Consider the following 20903-nt stretch of genomic DNA (forward strand, 5'->3'; position numbering starts at 1 on the left):
TTTCTTCTCTTTTCTTCTCTCATTCTTTCTATCCTGCATCCTGTACATCCTTTATCCTCGTTCTTCTTCTTGTGTGTGTGTGTTGTCTATTGTGCAATGATGTGTGTATGTGTCATCCCCGTCCTGCTACGCTGTGTGGTGGTACGTTTCCTTTTCCTGACCGTTTGCTCCACATCACACTTGCATGTGCATCGCGACTATGCGCAACAACGACGACGACGATGAAACACGACAACCACCACCATCGAACGGGCAGCTTCACCAATTCTGGCTACAACCAGTCGAAAGAATGTTCACCACGGTCCCGCACGGAAAGCTTCCGGTAAGTGTTGAGTCCCTGTTTTTTGCATTCCCTCTTCATCCTCTCTCCTCTCCGTAGTCAACCCTGTGTCTATTCTTTCCGTTTCGATACTACACTCCGTTCCTTTTGGTTGTAGTGCTTGAGCTGAAATGATTATCTCTGATATTCTCGTAAGGCCGTTGCTGGATTCATGTTCTAGAAAAAAAGAGTACAAGAAATCGTTTAATGCTCTTCTGCATCAAAAGGCAGACTTCATCCCTAGAAAGTGGTGGAAGCTTTCCTACAATTAAACTGGAACTCGTACTCGACAGTAATCTAAATACAATTATTTTACATTATCTTGCGTTTAAGAACATAAAAGCACAATTGCCTATAACACACTGTCAGTGTTATTTTCCGACTTTCTCTTTGCAAATGACATTTGCATCTTCTGCGTGGCAAGGAGAACGGGACAAATAATCTCTCTCCCCCTCTTATACTGGTACTGGTGGTAAACAGGTTCAAGGCTACGAACAACACTCTTTAAAGACTGCCACGAAAGCACCATCGATTATTGTGTCCTTCCCATGCCTAACCCAGACCCGGTGCCCGCATGCCACGTCTCATAAACGTGTACACATGTAGCCCGTGTATCATCAGGAACGGGAAACATAAACCCAGCGCCACCAGGAAAAAGTGGGGCGAAAATTTACGATAATTATGAAATTTTATACCCGCCCTGTCTGTTCGTGCCAGTGGTGTTGGTAACGACGAAATGAAATGCGCTCCTTGTTCCGGAATGGCAAGTTTTGCTTCCTTTTTTGTATAAGAATTCTTGGGGAGTGTGTCATAAAAATAAGCATATGCATGCAAGTTAAAAGTATGTGGAGCGCAGCGAACGATCGGTTAAGTTCTGCCGGCCTATATTAAAGTGTTTTCGAATGTGAATAATCGACACACGGTCCTACCACGGCAAAGGTCTCTTCGTTGCCATGCACGATGGCACGTTTTGAGTGATAAAATAGAACAAAGCTTAACTTAACGATACACACCCGTGCCCGTGCTTCAAGTGATAATCCTTCGAGTAACTATGGCCCCCTTCTCCCGGTGGAACTTCAGCACGCACCATAAAAACTAGTTTCGCGCTAATAATTTAACGCAAAGTGCAAGAAGTATCATAAAACTATAAAATCTCATCATCTGCAACTCGACGGATGAACTTCGCCGCCAAGCACAGTGGGACAACGCAGCAACGCAGAAAGGGTGCGTCCCTTTGCGACCATTCCACGGTGTGGTGCTCAAAATATTAGCAGCGCCGAACCCATGGCACATGGGTCGGACGCTGCGCACCAAAGAAAACGCCTTCGCGGATAAAAGTAAGCAAAAACCTTCCAACCCATTCCACCGAACGGGGTGTCTCGCCTTGGAGGGGAGAAATTATTTACGAGTATTTTATGTGCGCACACACACGCAAAAAAGATGGTCCATAACTCTTGTGTTTTAGCAGAGTTTGTGACTAGCTGTGTGTGTGTGTCGGAGGGTTTTTTTGTGCGAAGAAAGTGCGATTCCATCACCTGATACCAAGTGCCACAAGATTGCCGCCTTTTGGAAGATGGTAACGCCCGCTCGGAAGGATTCGTACGCATACATTTTGGGGAGAGCCCGGTTTGGTTCTTGATCGTCTTTCCCGGGGCACACTGGGGATGCTGCAAAGCAAAAAGTCAACCATAAAGTAACGAGTAAGACAATAAAAATCATCACGATGGAAAGGGGAGAAGGTTTTTGTCTTGCGTTTAGTAGCGGAGGCCACAAATTTCCATAACCGAAACCACACGGCCGTAAAATCAATTCCACACAAAAAGTCCCATCCCTTCCCGCCAGTGGCTGGGTGCTGGGTGGGTTGTTTGAATTGTGCTTTTGAATGCATATTGCTGTATAGAGCGATAAAATGGCTATAAAAGGCCATTTAAACATGCTTAAACTGAACGCTATCATTGTGTAAAATCTCCTTCGATTAGACCTGTTTCTGCAAAATGGTCTAAACGGTAACCTTTGAAGGATATTGGGGTTCAAATCAACCGAACGAAAGAGATGATGGAGTAATGCTGAGATTCTAACTCCGCCAGTAACAGTTATATTTTCCGATCATTTTCTCAACGCCGAGGACGATCCCCAGTATCTAACGCAAGAATCAAAAGCCTGATTTTTCATACCTTTTTGTTTGGTTTTCTTTTATTAATTCGAACGTAGTTCAAATTCTTTCTCACTTGTGTACGCTTGTGCACTTACAAAAATAATGCCACCGGTTCCGGTTCCGGAGCAGCAGCCATCAGCTCAGCTTCAAGCAGCTTATACTTCTTGTAAAGCTCATCTGTAGCTGCCAGCTCCTTTGCCGCTGCCACTGCCAATAAGAAATCTAAGTTCTCGATTAATGTCCCCATTATTCCGATCAGCTTCATCTCGTACAGCTTCAACGCGCGCATTTCTTTCCGCACTAAGGATAGCTGTGCACCGGGGCACTCCGCATCCCAGACCGCGTACGCACTCGCGTCCTCATACGTCGCACTGCTCAAAAAGATCTCGTCGAGACAGAACGGGCAACGTTTGTCCAGTACAAGGCATTTGTAGTGGATGAAATGGCCGCAATGATACACTATTGAAGTGTTATAATCCTCAGGTTTTTGGCATGCATCGCAAATGATGTCAGAACTGAAAGGAAAATAGGAGAAGAAAGAATGTCAGTTATTATCACAGCTGGCATCTATGTGCAATACTTTTCTCGGGAGGACGCCTTACAGCAAACGTTAAAGACTTTCTTTTGAATCGGTTGTTTCAAGTTCTTATTGGAGCTGGGAGTCAGATCTCAGAGAGTTAGGAAATGGAGTATCTCAGGGAGCAATCCTCTCCTCCACACTTTTCCTAATTAGTATCGAATCTTTATTGCTTTGCGACACCAAAACCTTCATATATGTCTGTTGTGGGCAGAAGTTCGTGCCGACCTGTGGATTTGTCGTGGCAGTTGAGCTGCCACCGGTCAACGCCCCATGGGGATGACAGTATGAACACGCACACTATCGCTCACACTTAGCGCGCAAGGCTTAGTGTGTGTCGAGCGCCTGGCAGAGTGTGCACGGAGACCGATCAAGCAGAAGACTATATCATTACCGAAAAGCTAATAACAGTGGCAGGTATATTCATGAAAAAAGGTTACGAGGATCTACCACTTATCCATAGAGCAAAAGAAGCATTTAAAAACCTTACAAATCATGAACTCTGAGATATAGCGAAATTGTGCTACACAGACGAAAGACCCCTACCGGCAATCATAGATCGGACTCTCGAAGAAAAAATACACCAGACAACACCACTATATTTGCTTCAGAGGCTAACGCCATCAATAGCCATTGCTGCAGAGAAAGGCATTCTAAAAGAGAATAGAAATGTTATCTTTTCAGACAGTACCAGTGTCCTTAGTGCCGTGGAAAAAGTGCCGTGATAAAATACTTATTGGATACAAAACTATAAAACAAAATTTAACAACAAAACAATAGATCAAAGAGACTAATGTAGTATAAACGACTCAAAGTTTCTATAATTGATCTAACTAACAAACACACATTAAATACTTGTCCTACTCTGAACGCAATGCCATTCAATAAGCTTACCTTTGAGTCATGATGGTTGTTGCACAGCTGCTCACGAGTCAAGTCAATTTACGAAACAAACAAACACAAAACGATCGATAGAAAGGTTTCAGAAAGGTTGTAGAAGGCTGAAGAGGAGATCTTTTAAGACACTATTGTTTGCTACAACCAACGAACCGGCTACATGCAATTCACCCAAATTTCTCGAACGTATAGGGATACTCGCCAATCTGACGTGACAGCGAAGCTAAGGAACTCTTAACAAAGCACAGGCAGCAAATTGATTGAATGAGGCGGACCGCAACACGTTTAAAACACTATAATTTATATGTAAATGAAAATGATCTGCGTTGATTTGAGAAGAACTTTGATCTGATCAGTAGCAGCCACGTCTAAAGACTGAACTAATCTTTCGCTAGCCTAGGCCAGTGCGCGACGATTTCGCCAACGCGCACTGTTTGCCTATTCGACCAATCACCGTGGGCCTGGTGTTGTCGCGAGTCTTTCGCGATTTAGTCATGCGGTATGTTATCTTGGAGGAATGCTCATGCTATTCCTCCGATTGTTGCGATCGTTTCGGTAAAACTCTCGTTGTCTCTGTCGCATTTTGGAACGAGCTCTTGAGCGATATCTTGAAGTGTAACATGAGTTTCCTGTGTCTGCCGCACGGTCGTACGTGCTCGAGCGTGTGTTGGGGATGCTGTCTTCCAAACATGAACATTCGAAAGAAAGGTATTGTTTTGGGGAATGAGGTATACAAAATGATATACAATATTTGAATTTCTGAACTAAGTAAGTATAATACAGATTCTTTCCTGATCTAGTAATATTATCACAAATTCTACCCCAACTGTTTGTAGCAAATTAAATAGCTACATGCACGGAATGTTGATCGCGTTCATCGGAAGTCATACAAAAGATCACAAAGCACTTCAAGGCAACGTGCGTCTCCTAACGAGACAGCGCAGTCATCGCAGGGCACATTTTTTGCTGGATACGCATAAAATGTGCTCAGCCCGATCGAGAGACACCCAGCGCAACACGATAAGCCTTCACATATTGGTACAAAATGTTCTTCTTACAACGTTGTTGATTGCTGTCATTCGTTAGCCTCAGTTTCCAGAGCAATTTCAGGCAAACCTTCAACGATTGTGATGAAATTGTGACGCAGCTTTGGTATCTACTCCGACGATGTCCAACCGTTAGAGTGGGAAGATGATGCTAGGTATACTGTAAAGCGTACCGTTCGACGTAAAGTCTATTTTGCCATCGTAATTAGCTCAACAAGTCCTATGTTGACTGACAAAAGTTAGTGGCGTTTATTGGTAAACGTTACCCACGCACCGACCGACAAGTTCATGGCAGCCACCATTTGGGTGGCTGTGTTAGCTTTCGCTCTGAGGTTTGCCGTTCCAGCTCAACGGTTTTACCTTCCCGTGGTGAACCACAAAATTAGTGGCAAACTCATGGACACAGGGTAGCTGAGATTTGTGTAGCTCTATGGCAATTCGCAGAAGGATCCTGCACTATGTGGGCAGCAGTTCAAGCAAACTGACCTGAATAATGAATTGGTTTAGCTGTAGGCTACTGATCCTCGCCACTCCAATTTGATATGCCATGTGCGAGGAAGTTCTTCCTTCTCGCTTTTTTGGTGAAGAAAAACAGAGGAAAATAAAAAGAAGAAATACTGTTGAACATTAAAGCAGAACCATGAAATTAAATATGACCCATCAATTTACGCCGGTATTACACCGTAGTCACTTCACGCCAACAGCCGGAAGTAATTATTTCCAATTGCTATTGCCGTCTGATTCGTAACACGAATCTGGCAAAAGAAATATGCAAACTAGGTCAACCTGTCATCCTTCTTGGCAACGGTTCGGAAATCTCGCTCGGAACTACAAGAAGCAAGACAAGAGAACAGCACGTGAAGATGAAAGGAAACACGAAAAAAGTAATCATTCCACCGAGGATTTTCGCCCAATATATTGGCCGACTGTTAATCCTGTTGCCCAAAAACTGGGATGATCCTTGTGATGGAGAGTCGTTGACGTTGATCCAAGGTCTTGGTCGTCAGTCTCTGGTGGAGGATTAAAATAATAGACTTACTTTGAAGCCGTGTCGCCATGATTGGTGCGTTGCTCTCGGTGAAAGTTAATTAAGCTTGACAGATTGACAAATTTAGGATTTTGGTTGATTTGTACTGGATAATTTGGGCAATCCACGGTCCAAAATGTGTCAATTATGTGTTTAAGGGAATTTTAATGTTATAAATTACATGTTAGACTAAGGCAGGCGTCTTCAAACTGCGTGGCGCGGGTCAAGCATACCCCAGGAGAGCTTATAATTCGGGTTGCGACTTTTTTGGTAATCGTGAATTATGTATACTTTAGGTTATAATTATTTGAATTAATAAAATTCATTGCAATGCCAGAAAGTTTTGGTAATTTTACATTTTTAGTTTCTATTTTCCTATCATAACCTATAAACCCATAAATGCCTCAAAGGACATGTTTCAATTTTCAATTCTCTTTAAATGGATAAAAGGTTTATATAGTTCGAGCAACAAAATGATTACATCAAAACAATAGCAAAACTTACGAGTGTAACCATTTTACAACATTTTATAAATCGTCAATCATCTCCTCCTTCTTTTCGATTGGATCGTTAAACCAAGAATCGTAAAATAAATCATACGAATTTCTGCTACTTTGAGGCACGTTCTCGCGCGCAAAAGCGACAGTTTGTAATTGATTAGTGAAACAGTCACCGTTTTCACACAATTCCAAACACGCCCAGAATGGAAAAGGGACCATCGAAACCGGAAAGCGAACCGGAATCAATCCATCACGCAACCGAAAGTTTGAAGGGCTTCATTCTTCCATTTTCCTCCGCTGGGACGGTGTAACCGATGCGAAGGGCCGTGTAATTGATTTCGTTGATTTTTTGGCTTTTGGGATGTTCTTTCCTCTCTCTCACAAATACACTCAACCCACGAACACACGCGGACACTCGCTGCAATGTCGCTACACCCCCTCTTCTCGTTGCAGACCGCTCACCTACAACAAGCGGGAATCGTGCGCATCGTCGGCCACGACCACCACCCTGCTCGGTCCCCACAGCTACCCGAGCGCGATGCGCGGTTCGAACGGTGCCCTGCACATGCAATCGATAGTGCCACGTGCAATCAGCCCGCTGATGCAGGTAAGAAGGTGGGGGGAGGGGAGGAAATCGGTCACAAATTATTATCCTTTACGTGGGGCGGGAAATTGAATTGCACAAATGATGCATAGCGGACCGTGGGGCAAGACCATGGATCTAAGGCGTGTGGAGTTCGGCGATCGGCGCCGTACTAGACGCCGGTTCAATTGTTTTTCGTTTGTCCTCGATTTTCTTCTCTTTTTTCCATTTCCGCAAGCACCTGTCGTCATACCGGGGATATCATTTCAGCGAGACACATTTGTTCTTTATTTTTGTCCTCTATTTTTTAACGTTTTTCCGCCCAAACTGTCTACGAACGTGAAATATTACATCCCGTTGTGCTTTTTCTTCCCTCATCCTTTTTTCTATTCGAACAGGGTTTAGATGAAAATTCCGTCTAAGAGTGAAGATTTACAGCTACCCTGCCGGATGACGGGGAGAACAAAAAACCAGCTGATCGATGATTTCTGATGAATCGGAATCGTTACCAAGAACTCACAAAAACACAACGTTGTGCAACGATATCATCCGCCATACTCCCCCGAAGCGTTAGCCTTCTCAATATGACGGTGTGGATAGAAATACTACAGGCTGCAGGGAAGGTAGAAAGAGCGGGTGACATAATAGAACGAGTCCCAGTATATGTTAGAACTGAAAATATATAAACAAAAGTAGTTAAACGTTGAGCGAAAAATGTATAAAAAGTTGTACTAGTAAACCCCCGAATCGAAGGATAAAGAAAGGAAACATTCCACGTCGAACAGATTTTATCAACAAATTGTTGTTACACTAAGAGACTAACATATAAAATCGACTAAAAGAGTTAGCAAGCTAGCAAAAGTAAGAAAAGAAACCACACAACCGGAAGTAGATGTATGTAAAGTTTTGTTTGTACGTAAAATGGGAGAAAGAAACAGTGAAAAACAAGTACAGTAAGATGCGAGAACAAAAAAAAGCTCTATTATAGATGTGCAGACAGAACCTACCAGGAAGCGAACGAAGAAACAAGGCGCATCGAAGCGGTTCCACTATTCGTATACTCGCTGTAGTAAATTCACTATATACACATACATGCATACAATATTACATATTACCATCATATACTGTAGTTGAAATCTCATTACTATTGTTTTATCTCTCTTTTTGAGTAAATACATTTATTTAAAAAATGTCTGAAAATTTACTCCACCGTCTTCACTGCCTCGTCTACTAAGCTTGATGACATTCGTTCTCACCCTGGTTGTTTAGGTGTGTTGCCAACGACGAACAAGTTGTCGTACTTTCCTTCTCAAAAAGTGAAAGTAAAGCCGCTCCGTTAGGAAGAATGCCGACGCCAGCCCACTACCCCACAGGATGATCCAGACGGCCGGCTCTACGTCGACCAGACTTACCGGGACGAACTTGCCACCACCGCCCGAACAGGTTGGCTTTTTGGTGTACAGTTTGTCGTTCTCTCGATACTGGATGCCGTGCTCGTTCAATCGAAACAATCTGTAAGAAGAGAAAGATCCACTATCTTGCTGTAAATCCCACATCCAAAGTCCTCTACCTTACCCAATCTTCACCATCTCCTTGTACGACGAGTTCTTCTGTATCGCGTAGTACGGATCGATCACCTGCAGGTACTGTATTTCCTGCAGGCCACACTTTTCGTCCTCCTGGTACGTTTCGCTGATCACCTTATACCCGACGCCCTGTTCCACGTGAAACGCATACAACCCATGCCGTATCCGATCGATGCCCTGCTCCAGCGCTATGAACGCGTCCGGTCCGTACGGTCGGCGGATCTTCTGCTCGTACAGTGCCCTGCGCGTCGGTTCGGTGGCGTGCGTAAAGTAGTGCCGATTGAACACGGTATCATGCACACCGAACTTGAGCCGCGAGCCAAGCAAATCCTCCAGCGTTTGGATCTTGGTCGAGGGACTCTGCAGCAGCGCGACAATGTTGGCCGAGTAGCTAGCGTACAGGAACATCAACACCGTGAAGGTAAGCATGGTGATCGTGCGGGCGCTGCAGCTGCGTGGTAAGACGGCCGAGCCTTGTTGGCAGGACGCCCCGTACATCATGAGCAGCGTGTCACGCAGGCTGGCGGCCATGGTAGAGGAATCGGGCGGGGCTGGCGGCAGCTCCAGGTCACCGTTCGCTATGCGCCATTCCGCCCAGAGCGTAACAAGCAGCAGGACGGAGGAAACAATGATGACGGCAATGACGCAGATCCAAACTTTCTGGGAACAAATAAGGCAATACTTAACTATCCCACGAACTGCAAGACATCAGGGACTCACATCATCGAACGGCAATACGAACACATTCTCGGTGTAGGACAGTTTCGGTGAGCGAAAGATAAATTTGGACCGTGTCTCGGACGTCATGGCAAGGTACTCGATCACCGCAATGCGATCGGTGGTGAAGAAGAGCGGAGATGCACCCAGGTCGGCCGTATTGTGCACTAGCTCACCGATCATACCATCCCACATGCCGGTGGTAGTGTTGTAGTAGCCCCAGGTTGTCACACGGGTGTAGTTCACTTCGGCTCCAAGGTATGCCACCAGACAGTTAGTCAAAATATAGTTCACCTTCGTGATCGTGTCGATGTGTTTATCTCTATAAAGAATGCAAAGTCATACTCAAGGTTTAGTGCCTCTAAGGGAAGACTAAAAGGACAGTTTACTTGTAGTCCGTGAGATGATTCAACGTATCCGGATTGGTAATAACCATCGACGCACGAAGATAGTGACCGTGAAGATCTTTACGCCGCACCGAAGTGACTTTGTGAGTTCGTAAATCGATCATCTCTCCCTCAGTATCTCCTGGTACTGTCGCATTCCACAAAGCGTAGTGTTCTGTTAGCAGTTCAGAATTTTGACTCACTCTGTAAACTTTAGATGTTAAACACACGTTGAAAGATTTCAAAATTAATAACCACTTATACCACAAAATATATTAACCTTGCATAAATCGTATTGATTGGCCGTCTTCTTCCAGCATCACAAAGATCTCACTGCTGACAAGGGCCGGCAAGTCCTGCAGCACAGCCAGATAGTGCTCGATACCCAACGGGGCACCACCCTCACTGGAATCCATCAGTAGCCAGCGGTAGTTTAGATACAGACGCTGCCCAGCCTCAGCTAGTAGTCGTTCCGACCCGTTGCAGCGTAGATCCACCACCACCAACGTCTGGTGACTTTCAGCATCTTCATCGAGCGTGGCGTTCCGGTAATTATCCATATCCTTGACATCTGTCCGTGCGTCTGGTGATGCTCGTCTCGGTTCAACGAACTGCATCAAATGACGACCGCCGGAGAGACCGATCCTTGCAAACATAAGCTTCTCCCCTACGCACGGAAATACAGGCAGAACAGAAGTAGGGATTAAAACTACAGCACAAACACACACGGGCGTGCCTCAAAGCATACCTTCATTCCAGCACTCAACAAAAGCGGTCACCTTCAGGGGCGTCCCGATGAGCTTTAGCAATGCTCCAACGGCACCGACCATGGAGGCGTCCACGGCGGCGGCAACGGAATGGCCGGAAAGCAACAGGGACGCTATCATCAGGGGCAGAATTAAATCTTGTTTATCTCTTCCGCCCATGACTGACTGGCAATCACTCACACACACACACACACACACACACTCCAGGTAGGTGATAGCTTTTTGGTCTTTTGTGTTAACCGATGCTCCGTCGAGATCAAACGACGACGGCGTGCAGCACGGGTGGCCGATATTTATAGCCCGGCTGAGATTCAATCACACCGAGCAAACACAATTAACTTCCGTTATAACGACGACGACGACGGCGATGAAGGGGCCAGGGAGTAGAGAAAGCTAACCGTTGGTGTCTTCCCTACATACGTGTGGCCTCAACAAAATGGGGGTCCCTGTGAGGGCCTAGATGAGCGGTGCACGACTTAGCCATGCCGTACCATGCATACGGTTATTGAATTATCCATCTGTCCTTTCCCATCTCCTTGCCGGTGAGCAAACAGTACGGTGAGCTTGATTCGTTCTTACCATTTGCATAGCGCACCCTTCGCGGAGCATATTTGTCCTTCGTGGGAAGAAAACGCACCTGGCCCCGGTGGCTTACGAATGGATTGGGCCGACGATTGGGTAAACGCAAAACGGAAACGACAATCCTTTGCTGCGTCACTTCACACAAACCAATCAAATTATGGAAGCAAATACCAAACACTCGCTTGATTGTGAACAGGGTGGAGCGGTCTAATGCAGCTTATCCTCGCTGCTGCTTTGTTGTGACCTAGTTGCGAGAGTTGGTTTTTTCTCCTTCCCTACAGTAAGCGTATGTTCGTAGAAGTTTGAAGTATTTTTGAATATTAATTCTACAATCGTTTTTTGTACGATGCGATGTGATTATTATGATGTTTGTTAAAATGTTTTTAACAAATGTGTACATGTTTGTTCATTGTTCGTAGAAAATCGAACTATACATCTTGCTTTCCTTTATAGAGTTCAGTTATTGAAATTGCAAACTACTCGTTTAGATATTTTTATCATAGTAGAGACGTTTTGCAGGTTTGTGCAAGATAATTATTCATATTTTGATATCCAAAAATAACATCTGTATTATTCAGAACTTCTTATGGAAATTATGGGATTAGCGGATCGGTACAGAACAGCTTTCATCACACGGCCTCCTATAGACGCAGACATCTTAGTAGTATACTCTTAGTAAGTTTTAGAATAACTTATAGACATATTCAGCAATATTTTCTATTAGCTTTTACTTCATACTTTACTCATCAACTTGCAATACAACAATTAAAATAAAAGGGACATATTTATATAGTGTTGCCTTAACATTCCAGACAAACGTAATGCTACTTAGCAAAAATCCAATAGATGGCGCTATTGGAATTTGTACATGATCCTGCACCAATTCGTCTAATAAGCGGTAGGTCTAAAGTTCTCAGTAAATTGTTTTACTTTTTCATTCTCTTGGCAAAGATTACATAGTAAAACAGTTTTTTGAACATAGGCCTCTCGATGTGTTCATTAAGCAATACGTTATGATTGCCCATTTTGTGGAATCATGTATGCAAACCATTTTTTTTGCAACTTCCAACAATTTGAAAATATCGATTATGCTCGTGCTTGTTTTAAATAAAACTGAATGAATTAAAACACCCGATGCAACATTTCATTTTTGTCGCATGTACAAAGTCATTGTACAATTAAATAATAGTAACAAAAAACCAATATCATTATCGCTAATCAAAACATGGCCACTTTGCCAACAACACGACGCATCCTCACCACCACCATGGTCTAGGCGTGTTGGCAAACAAATTAAATGGAACCCACAAAGCAACCGTAATGGTCCCGTTTCCAATTATCATCGTGTTAAACTTGCACCAGGGCCGTATTTTAATATTCAATTTAGAGTTACAACAACAACAACAGCAGCCTCCACCACAGCAACGCCCGTACGAGGATGAGCTTTGTATCATATCAAAACCAGCACGGCTATGCACAATGGCCAGTGCTACATCCTACATTCCGGGACGTACAAACCGAGCATACCTACTACACGCCCAAATCCCCAGGCAACCATAAATGTAAAGGGCGAAAAATAACATAACCTAACCGATGGATGGATGGAAAACTTTACAGTTACCACACACGCACGCACACAGAGCGAAAAACACGGCCAGTTTGCGTATGCGCATATTCATCAACCATTAATAGCCGTACCTTCGGTCACCTTCGTGGAACTGGGGGGTGATTGCCCAGTTCTTCATCACAACTTCGACAGCGCTCCTGATGAAGGAATGGGGGGACGTGGGAATGGGAAATTGGGGCAACCACGCCTCGGAGTGAAAGCATACACCGACAACTACTAAAAAGGGCAAGGATTTCATCCGCTGTGCAGCTCAACTTGTTGCACCACGCACTAATCCACTGGGCTGCGGGGAGCGGCAGTGTCTAGTCTGTCCCCCGTGTAACATTCGACATGGACAAAGTTAATCCTGTTCTCTGCATCAGCAACCGTGCTGAACACATTTTGTCCACCCTCTCCAACTGTCCATCCGTTACATCACGTCTCTGGCAATGTGTTCCGGTCCCATTGGTAACCAGCTTCTGGGACGACCGAGTGGCTAAGTAGCTGTATCAAAGCGAACATTGAACGTTTCCCGATGACAACGATGATGATGGTGATGACGACGGTACCAATGATTCTAACGTTCGAGTGACGGAAGTCGTTTGTGACACAGCGAACCAGCGGCTCGATCCAGTTGCAGCAAAGTCGATTGCAGCGAAACGAATCAATGGACGGCCGACCCACTTCCGATTGCAGGCCGACAGCCATTGGCATTGAACCGGATGCGATACGGGATTGTGAATATGTGTTTGTGTGTGGGGATCAGTTCCTCAAGTGCCAACTCTAAAGAGGATTTTCTCGACAACTTTTGAACGGGAATGCAACGGGGGTTGGTTGAAAATCTGTAAACAACGCTTCTGAAAATTCTTTGGGTGGCTAAGAATGGAATGGTGGAGGGAGGGGAAGGGGAATTAGAAGATGGTTGAGAATAACATCAACTGTGGCTTTTCTACTTACGACTACGGGCATTGCAAATTGATCTTTCCTGTTCGTTGCAGTGTCGTTTGCTGCCGTACAAATTGCGAAGAGGAAATATCATTTCGTTCGTTGTCGTACGTGGGTGGAGCGATGTTGACCAATCAGCGTTTATTAGCATCAAATACTGGAGATATTTTATCGCCTTTTCTTGCACTTTTTATTTGTGTTTGATTATTTGCCATACATACATCGAATTTCAAAGATTTAGATAAATAATTGTTGATAGGATTTCTGACTAACGATCGTTTCTGGAGCGATTGCTCGTGATAAATATAATGATCAAAAATAACCTTTCGTACTGCGTAATTCTGGCATATCGTACATCATTTTTCTATAAAAAATATTTCATTATTTATATGTTTATTCATTTAATTATACATTTTTAATATTTGATACAAAATGAAAGGATTTATTTTTTGACAAAAACTTTTTTTTTATTTCGAGGAACAATTGTATTCAAAATTTCCCTGACAAATAGCTTGAAATATCCCTAAGCCCTGATAAAGTGAATGGACGAATTTCTGGAGATTTGGTTAAGGTTCGATTATTGCACCTTAACGTTTTGATTGCAGCTGTATGGGTGCAGCTCTTTATTATACCAATTTCAACATTTTAATCGTATAAAAACGGACAGGAGCTACAAAACCAGGGAGAATATCTATCACAATAATACCATCGTGGAACCCAGAACACACACACATTTAATGCAATAAATATAAAATGAAGCAAAATGAATGTAAATGAGTCTAAAATAAACAAAAATAACTTCCACAATTTCCCCAAACAACAAATTTCAGTAAACCAAAAATCTGATCATCTATGAATCATTCAACACAACTAACCAATCGATCGCTGATCAGAATAACAAGCTTCTCAATAAGGACCATAATGCTGTACGCATGTTCCATAAGCCTCCGAGTTTGAGCAACATACATCGGAATTAGAAAGAAATCAAAAGGATTAGACTTGCTGTTGCGAGGACCACATGACACAAAGAATAAAATATACTTTTCCTTCCAGCCTTAGAAGGCGACCTACAATAGAATCGGCAGTGGCACATTGTTCTTGAGATTGGAAGAATTATTTCCTAGTCGTAGTGGTACTCCAATAAAGCTTCCATTTAGCTAGAAGCTTTCTAGTACGGTTGTAATAAGAATGTTGTAATAAAAGTCCAATTGCGTGTCTTACTATATTGTCTTTCGATGCTACTCTGTATATTTCCTCACAACTCCTTCTCGGTATTTGTGATGCAATGGAAACTTTTATCATTAGTCCACTCTGCAATATGCTAGCGCAATCTAATAAGACGTTGGTAACTGATCCGAGCCCGGAAAGTCCGAGCATGACCTCACATCATTAATGCCTACCGGGTTGCTTAATACTTCCCGGTCTCCACGGGTAGACATTGGCGACGTGCTCGGGTGTACCGTGCTCGATTGACGACACTTGGCACGTAACTGTCCGCCAGGGCAAAGGTGATTCCGGGACAGAGTTCAACCTATCTTTGAATAGTTATTTATTGCTGCGCCCTATTCTGACCGTTTGTTCCGTGAAGAACGTAGTTAGATTATTGCTTCTTGCTGAACAAGCCGTGAACAACCATTCACCGAGTGGCGGACATTTGGTCTAAACAGTTGCGTTAAAATCAGTGCACGTACTCGGAACTCACTTTCATCGTTACGGCTGTGACCGAGGTCTACCCGACCACACTGGACGGGGCGAGGACAAACACACCTTCGAAATGGAAATCTCTTGTAACGCTGGTCGTCGTTTCGTGAGCAGAACTTTGCTAATTGTGCTACTCGTCGGCCAGCCGTGCAGTGGTACCTTCTTCTGGTTGCGTCCCGCACCCACCGACTCACCGATATCGGGCGATCCACCGAACGGTTGGCGACCGCCAGCACTGGTACCGGGTGTCATCCTGCCGCCCGGTGGTACCATACCGCCCAGGAAACCGCAAGGGAGCTCTCAGGACTTGCTCCGTCTACCGCGTAAGTGAATTCTCGTTTCTCATTTTCTCCCATACGTATGGCCTGTATGTGTGTGTTGGTGTGATGTGGTTACAAGACACTTAATTCCCCTATTTTGTCTCTTCACCTTCTCCGCTCCTAGAGATACTGTGCAACTATGCAGCGACCGGTCGTTGGCCGGCTTATCCACCATACCTGCAGGCAGCCATCGTTGACCTTGGCCGGCACGTGTTTGCCCTGGACGACCAGGGTGTGCGCCAGTACTGTGCCAATTACGTACGCCTCGTCTACGTCCGGCGGCCGTGCTGTGCCTACCCAGGTGAGTTGCCAGTGTGAGAAGCGCCGTTAAGCCAGTACAGATTGGATTGGTGATGCTTGGATAATGTTACTACTACTACTCCTACTACTGTTACATCGGGAGATTCTTACTTTTCAAAATAAATACCTATACACATGCACTTATTGCTTTTACTTTTTTTTCTTTCAATTGATGACTTTTTGAGCTTTTATTTTTGAACATTTCTTTCCCGTCCACAGTTTATCCAGTGTACATAATGCCTAGTGGGAAAACTACTACCGAATCGTCGATCGATACGGATGTCGTGACGGGTATCACCAGTGTGCCGGATCAGGGAGATGATATGCCGGACCCAGGAAGCGATGACGGAAATGGCGACGAAGGAGAGGATGACGGTGAAAAGGAGGATGAAGATGGCGATGAAGGTGACGATGAAGAAGATGGAGAGGAAGGGGGAGATGATGAGGAGGAGGGAGAGGAAAATGATGGCGATGAGGATGGAGAAGGTGAGGGGGAAGAAGAGGGCGATGAAGAAGGGGGTGAAGAGGACGGAGAGGAGGGTGGTGATGATGGAGAAGGTGGTGAAGAAGAAGGTGAAGGAGGAGACGAACAGGATGGTGAAGAAGATGATGCGGAGGGTGAAGACGGTGAGGAAGACGGCGAAGAAGGTGATAGTGGCGGGGAAGGTGAAGATGGGGGAGAGGAGGGAGATGATGAGGAAGGTGGTGAAGAGGGTGAAGAAGAGGGTGGCGAGGAAGATGATGAGGGAGATGGTGAAGAAGATGGTGAGGAGGATGGTGAGGAAGGTGGTGAGGAGGGCGGTGATGAAGATGGTGAGGAGGGCGGTGATGAAGGAGGTGAAGAAGGTGGTAAGGAAGATGGTGAGGAAGAAGGTGGTGACGAGGGTGGCGGCGAAGAAGGTGGTGAGGAGGATGGTGAAGAAGGTGGTGAGGAGGGTGGTGAAGATGGTGATGAGGAAGATGGTGAAGAAGGTGGTGAGGAAGAAGGTGGTGAGGAGGGTGGTGAAGGAGATGGCGAAGATGGTGGTGAAGAAGGTGGTGAGGAGGGTGGTGAGGAAGAAGGTGGTGAAGGAGATGGTGAAGAGGATGGTGGCGAAGAGGATGGTGGCGAAGAGGATGGTGGCGGAGAGGGAGGTGAAGAAGGTGGTGATGAGGGTGGTGAGGGAGGTGGTGAAGAAGGTGGAGAAGAAGGTGGCGAAGCTGCGGGTGAAGAAGGCGGTGAGGAGGCTGGCGAAGGAGGTGGTGAGGAGGGTGGGGAGGAGGGTGGTGAGGAGGGTGGTGAAGGAGGCGCTGAAGAAGGCGGAGAGGAAGGTGGTGAAGAAGGTGGAGAAGAAGGTGGAGAAGCAGCAGGTGAAGAAGGTGGTGAAGCAGCAGGTGAAGAAGGTGGTGAGGAGGGTGGTGAGGAGGGTGGCGAAGCAACAGGTGAAGAAGGTGGTGAGGAGGCTGGTGAAGAAGGTGGTGAGGAAGGTGGTGAAGGAGGTGGTAAAGAAGGTGGTGAGGAAGGTGGTGAAGGAGGTGGTGAAGAAGGTGGAGAAGAAGGAGGTGAAGCGGGAGAAGAAGCAGGAGCAGAAGAAGCGGCTCCTGCAGAAATAGTACAATCTTCAAGACTTATTTCGGACAAAACGGAGCGGTATCGTCCATCGAACGAGCTCACAACGCCGAAATCAATTCGCACTCGTACAGGTAAAAAACCAAAAAAGAATCAGAAAAAGAAATCGCAAACTATCTCACCCACCATACACTTTATCCCACTGCGTTCCACACCGTCAATGGACAACATTTCTGATCGACTCAATTTAGAGGTAAAACACACACAATCTGTGAAAAACCAGCATGGTGCACACATTAAAGCACATCATATTTCGCGGAAAGATAAACAATTGAAGGACAGTAATGGAAAAGGGCCATCACGTACAGTAAAGCAAACGGAAAAACCAAAACAAACAGTAGCAAGAAAACAAAGAGTAGAAAAGAGAGAAACAAAACAAAGCGCAAAAAAACACAGTAAACGCAAGGTAAAGAACGATGGCGAAGTTCAAACAAAGATTGTACAAACGATTCGGAGAGGAACGAGGAAATCTCGTCCAACTAGCACAACGAAAAGGCAAAACATTCATAAGAGAGCATCAAAGAAGGAAACAAAGAAAGTTCGTGAAAAGAGGAAAAATATTAAAGTTGGACATGTGAATGAGCCCCCAAAAGCGCATCACAATCACCCACAAAGCAAGCAGAAAGTATCTAAAAGAAAAACCTTTACAATGAACAGCAAACGAAGCGATACCAAGTAAGCCACAGGTATCGATATAGGACACAGATCAAAGTGTGTGTGAGGGAGCATTTAACTCACAGAGACACGCAGCAAATCATTTAATTTCTTCTGTTTCAATATTAAAATGTGTGTTGTAAACTAAAATAGAATGAAACATGCACTTGATTTTTATGTTATTCTAAATAAATGTCTATCTGTTTAAAATTCAAGCATAATTTGTAAGTTTTTAAGTAAATTGTCACAACTAAGATCTCCTTTAGCTTATAAAAAAAGATAACAAAAAACTTGGACGATCTTTATAAAGCTCTTCGCTGCACTCTGAATCTCCGACACTTGATTGATCACAGGTTTAGAAAATGTTTATTTTTCTAACCACCTATCATTAGGGTAAGGATTCTCAATAAATGTATGTATTTATGGTGGGTTTCCACAAAACATCCTTTGTACCTTTTTGTCAGCACACTTTGCTTTGAGGCGGTAAAGCCCTTTCCTATACCACAGGAGGGAAAAATACCCAACAGTACGGGGCGTGTATGTAAATTGGGTCGTTGGCAAATAGGTCCCGTTTTCTTCATTTTTACATATTTCCTGTCCTGGTGGTGGAATGGTGCGCAATTTCTTCTTTTTTGTGTTTGAGTATTCTGCACGACGGCATGCACGATTGGCAAAGGGAGTTGTTGATGTGGTATGACGGAAATAGACACAAAGCGGTTCAAATTAATCACCTGGGACTAACAGATTGTGTAGCCATATGCAGCGCTGGAATATGTGCTTTCTTAAACGCGAATATAAACTGTGTACAGGGATGTGGGCTTGAAGAATTGTACTGAAAAACTTAAAAAGTTTTCCTGCAACAAAAGGTAACAAAATTCTTTAAAAGTTTGTAAAATGTACGCTCGTTTTTATTACATTTTCCAAATATGGGTTTATACAAACATATAAATGATCGAATGATTTTGAAAGAAAAAATAAACACAAAACAATGTGGCTTTTTATTTATTAGAAAACACAAAAAAAACACAAATTGATAATCAATTTTATTATGACATCATTCTACCTTATCGGATGGATGAGATAATTGCACAATGAACAGTCTTGCCACTGCGAACATCCTGCTGCTGTCGCCAGTTAAGTGTCTTGAAAGCACTTTAAGCGCCATCCATTTCCTTCACAGATTAAAGCAATAAATTCTACACGCAATAGCTTTACTGCTTTACTGCACGGTTCCTCAACCCACCCCGAGGGAACTCCTCTCGCTGAGTGATGATATCCCAAAGAAGTTAATGGATGGCACGAAAAAGAAACTGCTATAGCAAAAACCTTGACTGTTGGCACTGAACTACCACACGAGATTTACCAGGTTCATGTGTCCCTGACTCGAAAAGACAAAAGCACACGCATTATCCTACGCAACTGCACCAAACATTAGTCTTTAAAGTTGTTAAAAGCAATAAAATACACTTTTACCTTACTAATGGAGTCTCCCGCGAGTGACTCATTGTTCAATAGTTTAAGTATCTTTCTCAAGAAGTTCGTTTCTGTTTGTTATATTTTATTACTGTCATACTTTTTTTACACGCACATCCTTTTGCAGACTCACCTAGCTAGATGCTGAACTTTTGAAACCGTTTTTAAATTGATTTACTGTCCAATAGTGCTGCAGGTGGTCTGTCTGGAAGTATTGTTAATTGGAATGATTCAACGAAATTGCACTTTACGTCGGGAATGGGCGCTATTTTAGATGGGTGGTAGAGAAAGTTGGATCGTTTCTATAGAGTTCTGTTCAACTTTCAAATGCTCTCTTTGGAGCCAAAAAACGAATTACCCCCTCTAAACGTGTAATAAACTTTATACCAACGACTTTGAGTGAGTGTGCTTCACACTTCACATAAGTCCTGGTGCCTGGAACTTTCGCACTTAAAAGTGTTTGCTTTCCTTCACGACTGAGAAGCAAACTTAAATTTTGCGAGTTAAGCTTACTTAACGAATAACATTGCCTTTCAGTTGTTTTTTTTTATCCATACGGATCAAATTATGATTTTTGTAGTAGTTGAGGAGTCATTTAAGGCATTTGTGTCACGTGGGAAATGGTTGGTTCGGACCTCCGACTATCCCAAACGTCTAAGTACCTTTTTTAAGCTGTCCACGTTCTTTCTCTTTCTCGTTCTTCCAACTAGTTCTCAATCTGCTCTAATTCTCCCTATCTCGTTTCGTGATTGCTCTTACTATGTCTATGCTCTGGCGCTAATGAACATTAACAGTCCCCGAGATAGGTTTAAAAATCACTCAAAAAGACAATTGTAATTTTCAGTCCGAATCATATCAAATTAATTATTTATTAGATAAAAGCACTCCCTACATGTAAAATTGAAAGAAAATTAGCCAGAGTTGACTGGAAATCGAACGAGATACGAACTGAGATGGAAATAACACGTACGCGGATTTTTCTCGACCCGCATTCATAGTGTATCTCGGGGACTATGTGTATACATTGCTGGAGTTTTTTTTTTTTTTTTTTTTTTTGGTAAAAGCTTGGATTGGATTCCGTTGGATTGCATTATATCTCCTACTTGAAACAGACAACAGGTTTATTGATTTGTTCGTATCTCATCTGCTAATT

General features: G+C 43.9%; 4 protein-coding genes across 5 annotated transcripts in view; 2 read left to right on the plus strand and 2 right to left on the minus strand.

The window, feature by feature from the left end:
- LOC120951116 (diuretic hormone receptor-like) overlaps positions 1-8308 on the plus strand; it is a 34468-nt gene extending 26160 nt beyond the window's left edge. Inside the window, exons 12-14 of the mRNA XM_040369650.2 lie at positions 257-322; positions 6975-7128; positions 7503-8308. Coding sequence (XP_040225584.2) covers positions 257-322; positions 6975-7128; positions 7503-7526 — 244 coding nt within the window. The 3' untranslated portion in view covers positions 7527-8308. The remainder of the gene's footprint in view (positions 1-256; positions 323-6974; positions 7129-7502) is intronic.
- Positions 333-6313, minus strand: LOC120951117 (uncharacterized). Its single transcript, XM_040369653.2, has 2 exons — positions 3946-6313; positions 333-2989 (listed from the first exon to the last, which is right to left on the minus strand). The coding sequence occupies exons 1-2, from the start codon at positions 3954-3956 to the stop codon at positions 2566-2568; spliced, it is 435 nt and encodes a 144-aa protein (XP_040225587.1). The 5' UTR covers positions 3957-6313; the 3' UTR covers positions 333-2565.
- On the minus strand, positions 7663-10750 carry LOC125906542 (ionotropic receptor 75a-like). Of its 2 annotated transcripts, XR_007451915.1 has the most exons (6): positions 10542-10750; positions 10074-10460; positions 9797-10004; positions 9411-9729; positions 8361-9350; positions 7663-7776 (listed from the first exon to the last, which is right to left on the minus strand). XR_007451915.1 is itself a non-coding variant. In XM_049605800.1 (5 exons), the coding sequence occupies exons 1-5, from the start codon at positions 10717-10719 to the stop codon at positions 8676-8678; spliced, it is 1767 nt and encodes a 588-aa protein (XP_049461757.1). In that variant the 5' UTR covers positions 10720-10750; the 3' UTR covers positions 8011-8675. The 2 variants fall into 2 exon arrangements, 1 of the variants encoding a protein (XP_049461757.1); XM_049605800.1 differs by lacking the exon at positions 7663-7776 and having other exon boundaries at positions 8011-9350.
- A 4409-nt stretch (positions 10751-15159) lies between these two features.
- LOC120961366 (uncharacterized) lies at positions 15160-18365 on the plus strand. Its single transcript, XM_049605799.1, has 3 exons — positions 15160-15717; positions 15839-16015; positions 16234-18365. Exons 1-3 carry the CDS (start codon positions 15468-15470, stop codon positions 18300-18302), a joined length of 2496 nt encoding a protein of 831 aa, XP_049461756.1. The 5' UTR covers positions 15160-15467; the 3' UTR covers positions 18303-18365.
- Positions 18366-20903: the final 2538 nt, after the last annotated feature.

The sequence above is a fragment of the Anopheles coluzzii genome, chromosome 2 (genome assembly GCF_943734685.1).
Source record: "Anopheles coluzzii chromosome 2, AcolN3, whole genome shotgun sequence".
Taxonomy (NCBI): Eukaryota; Metazoa; Arthropoda; class Insecta; order Diptera; family Culicidae; genus Anopheles; species Anopheles coluzzii.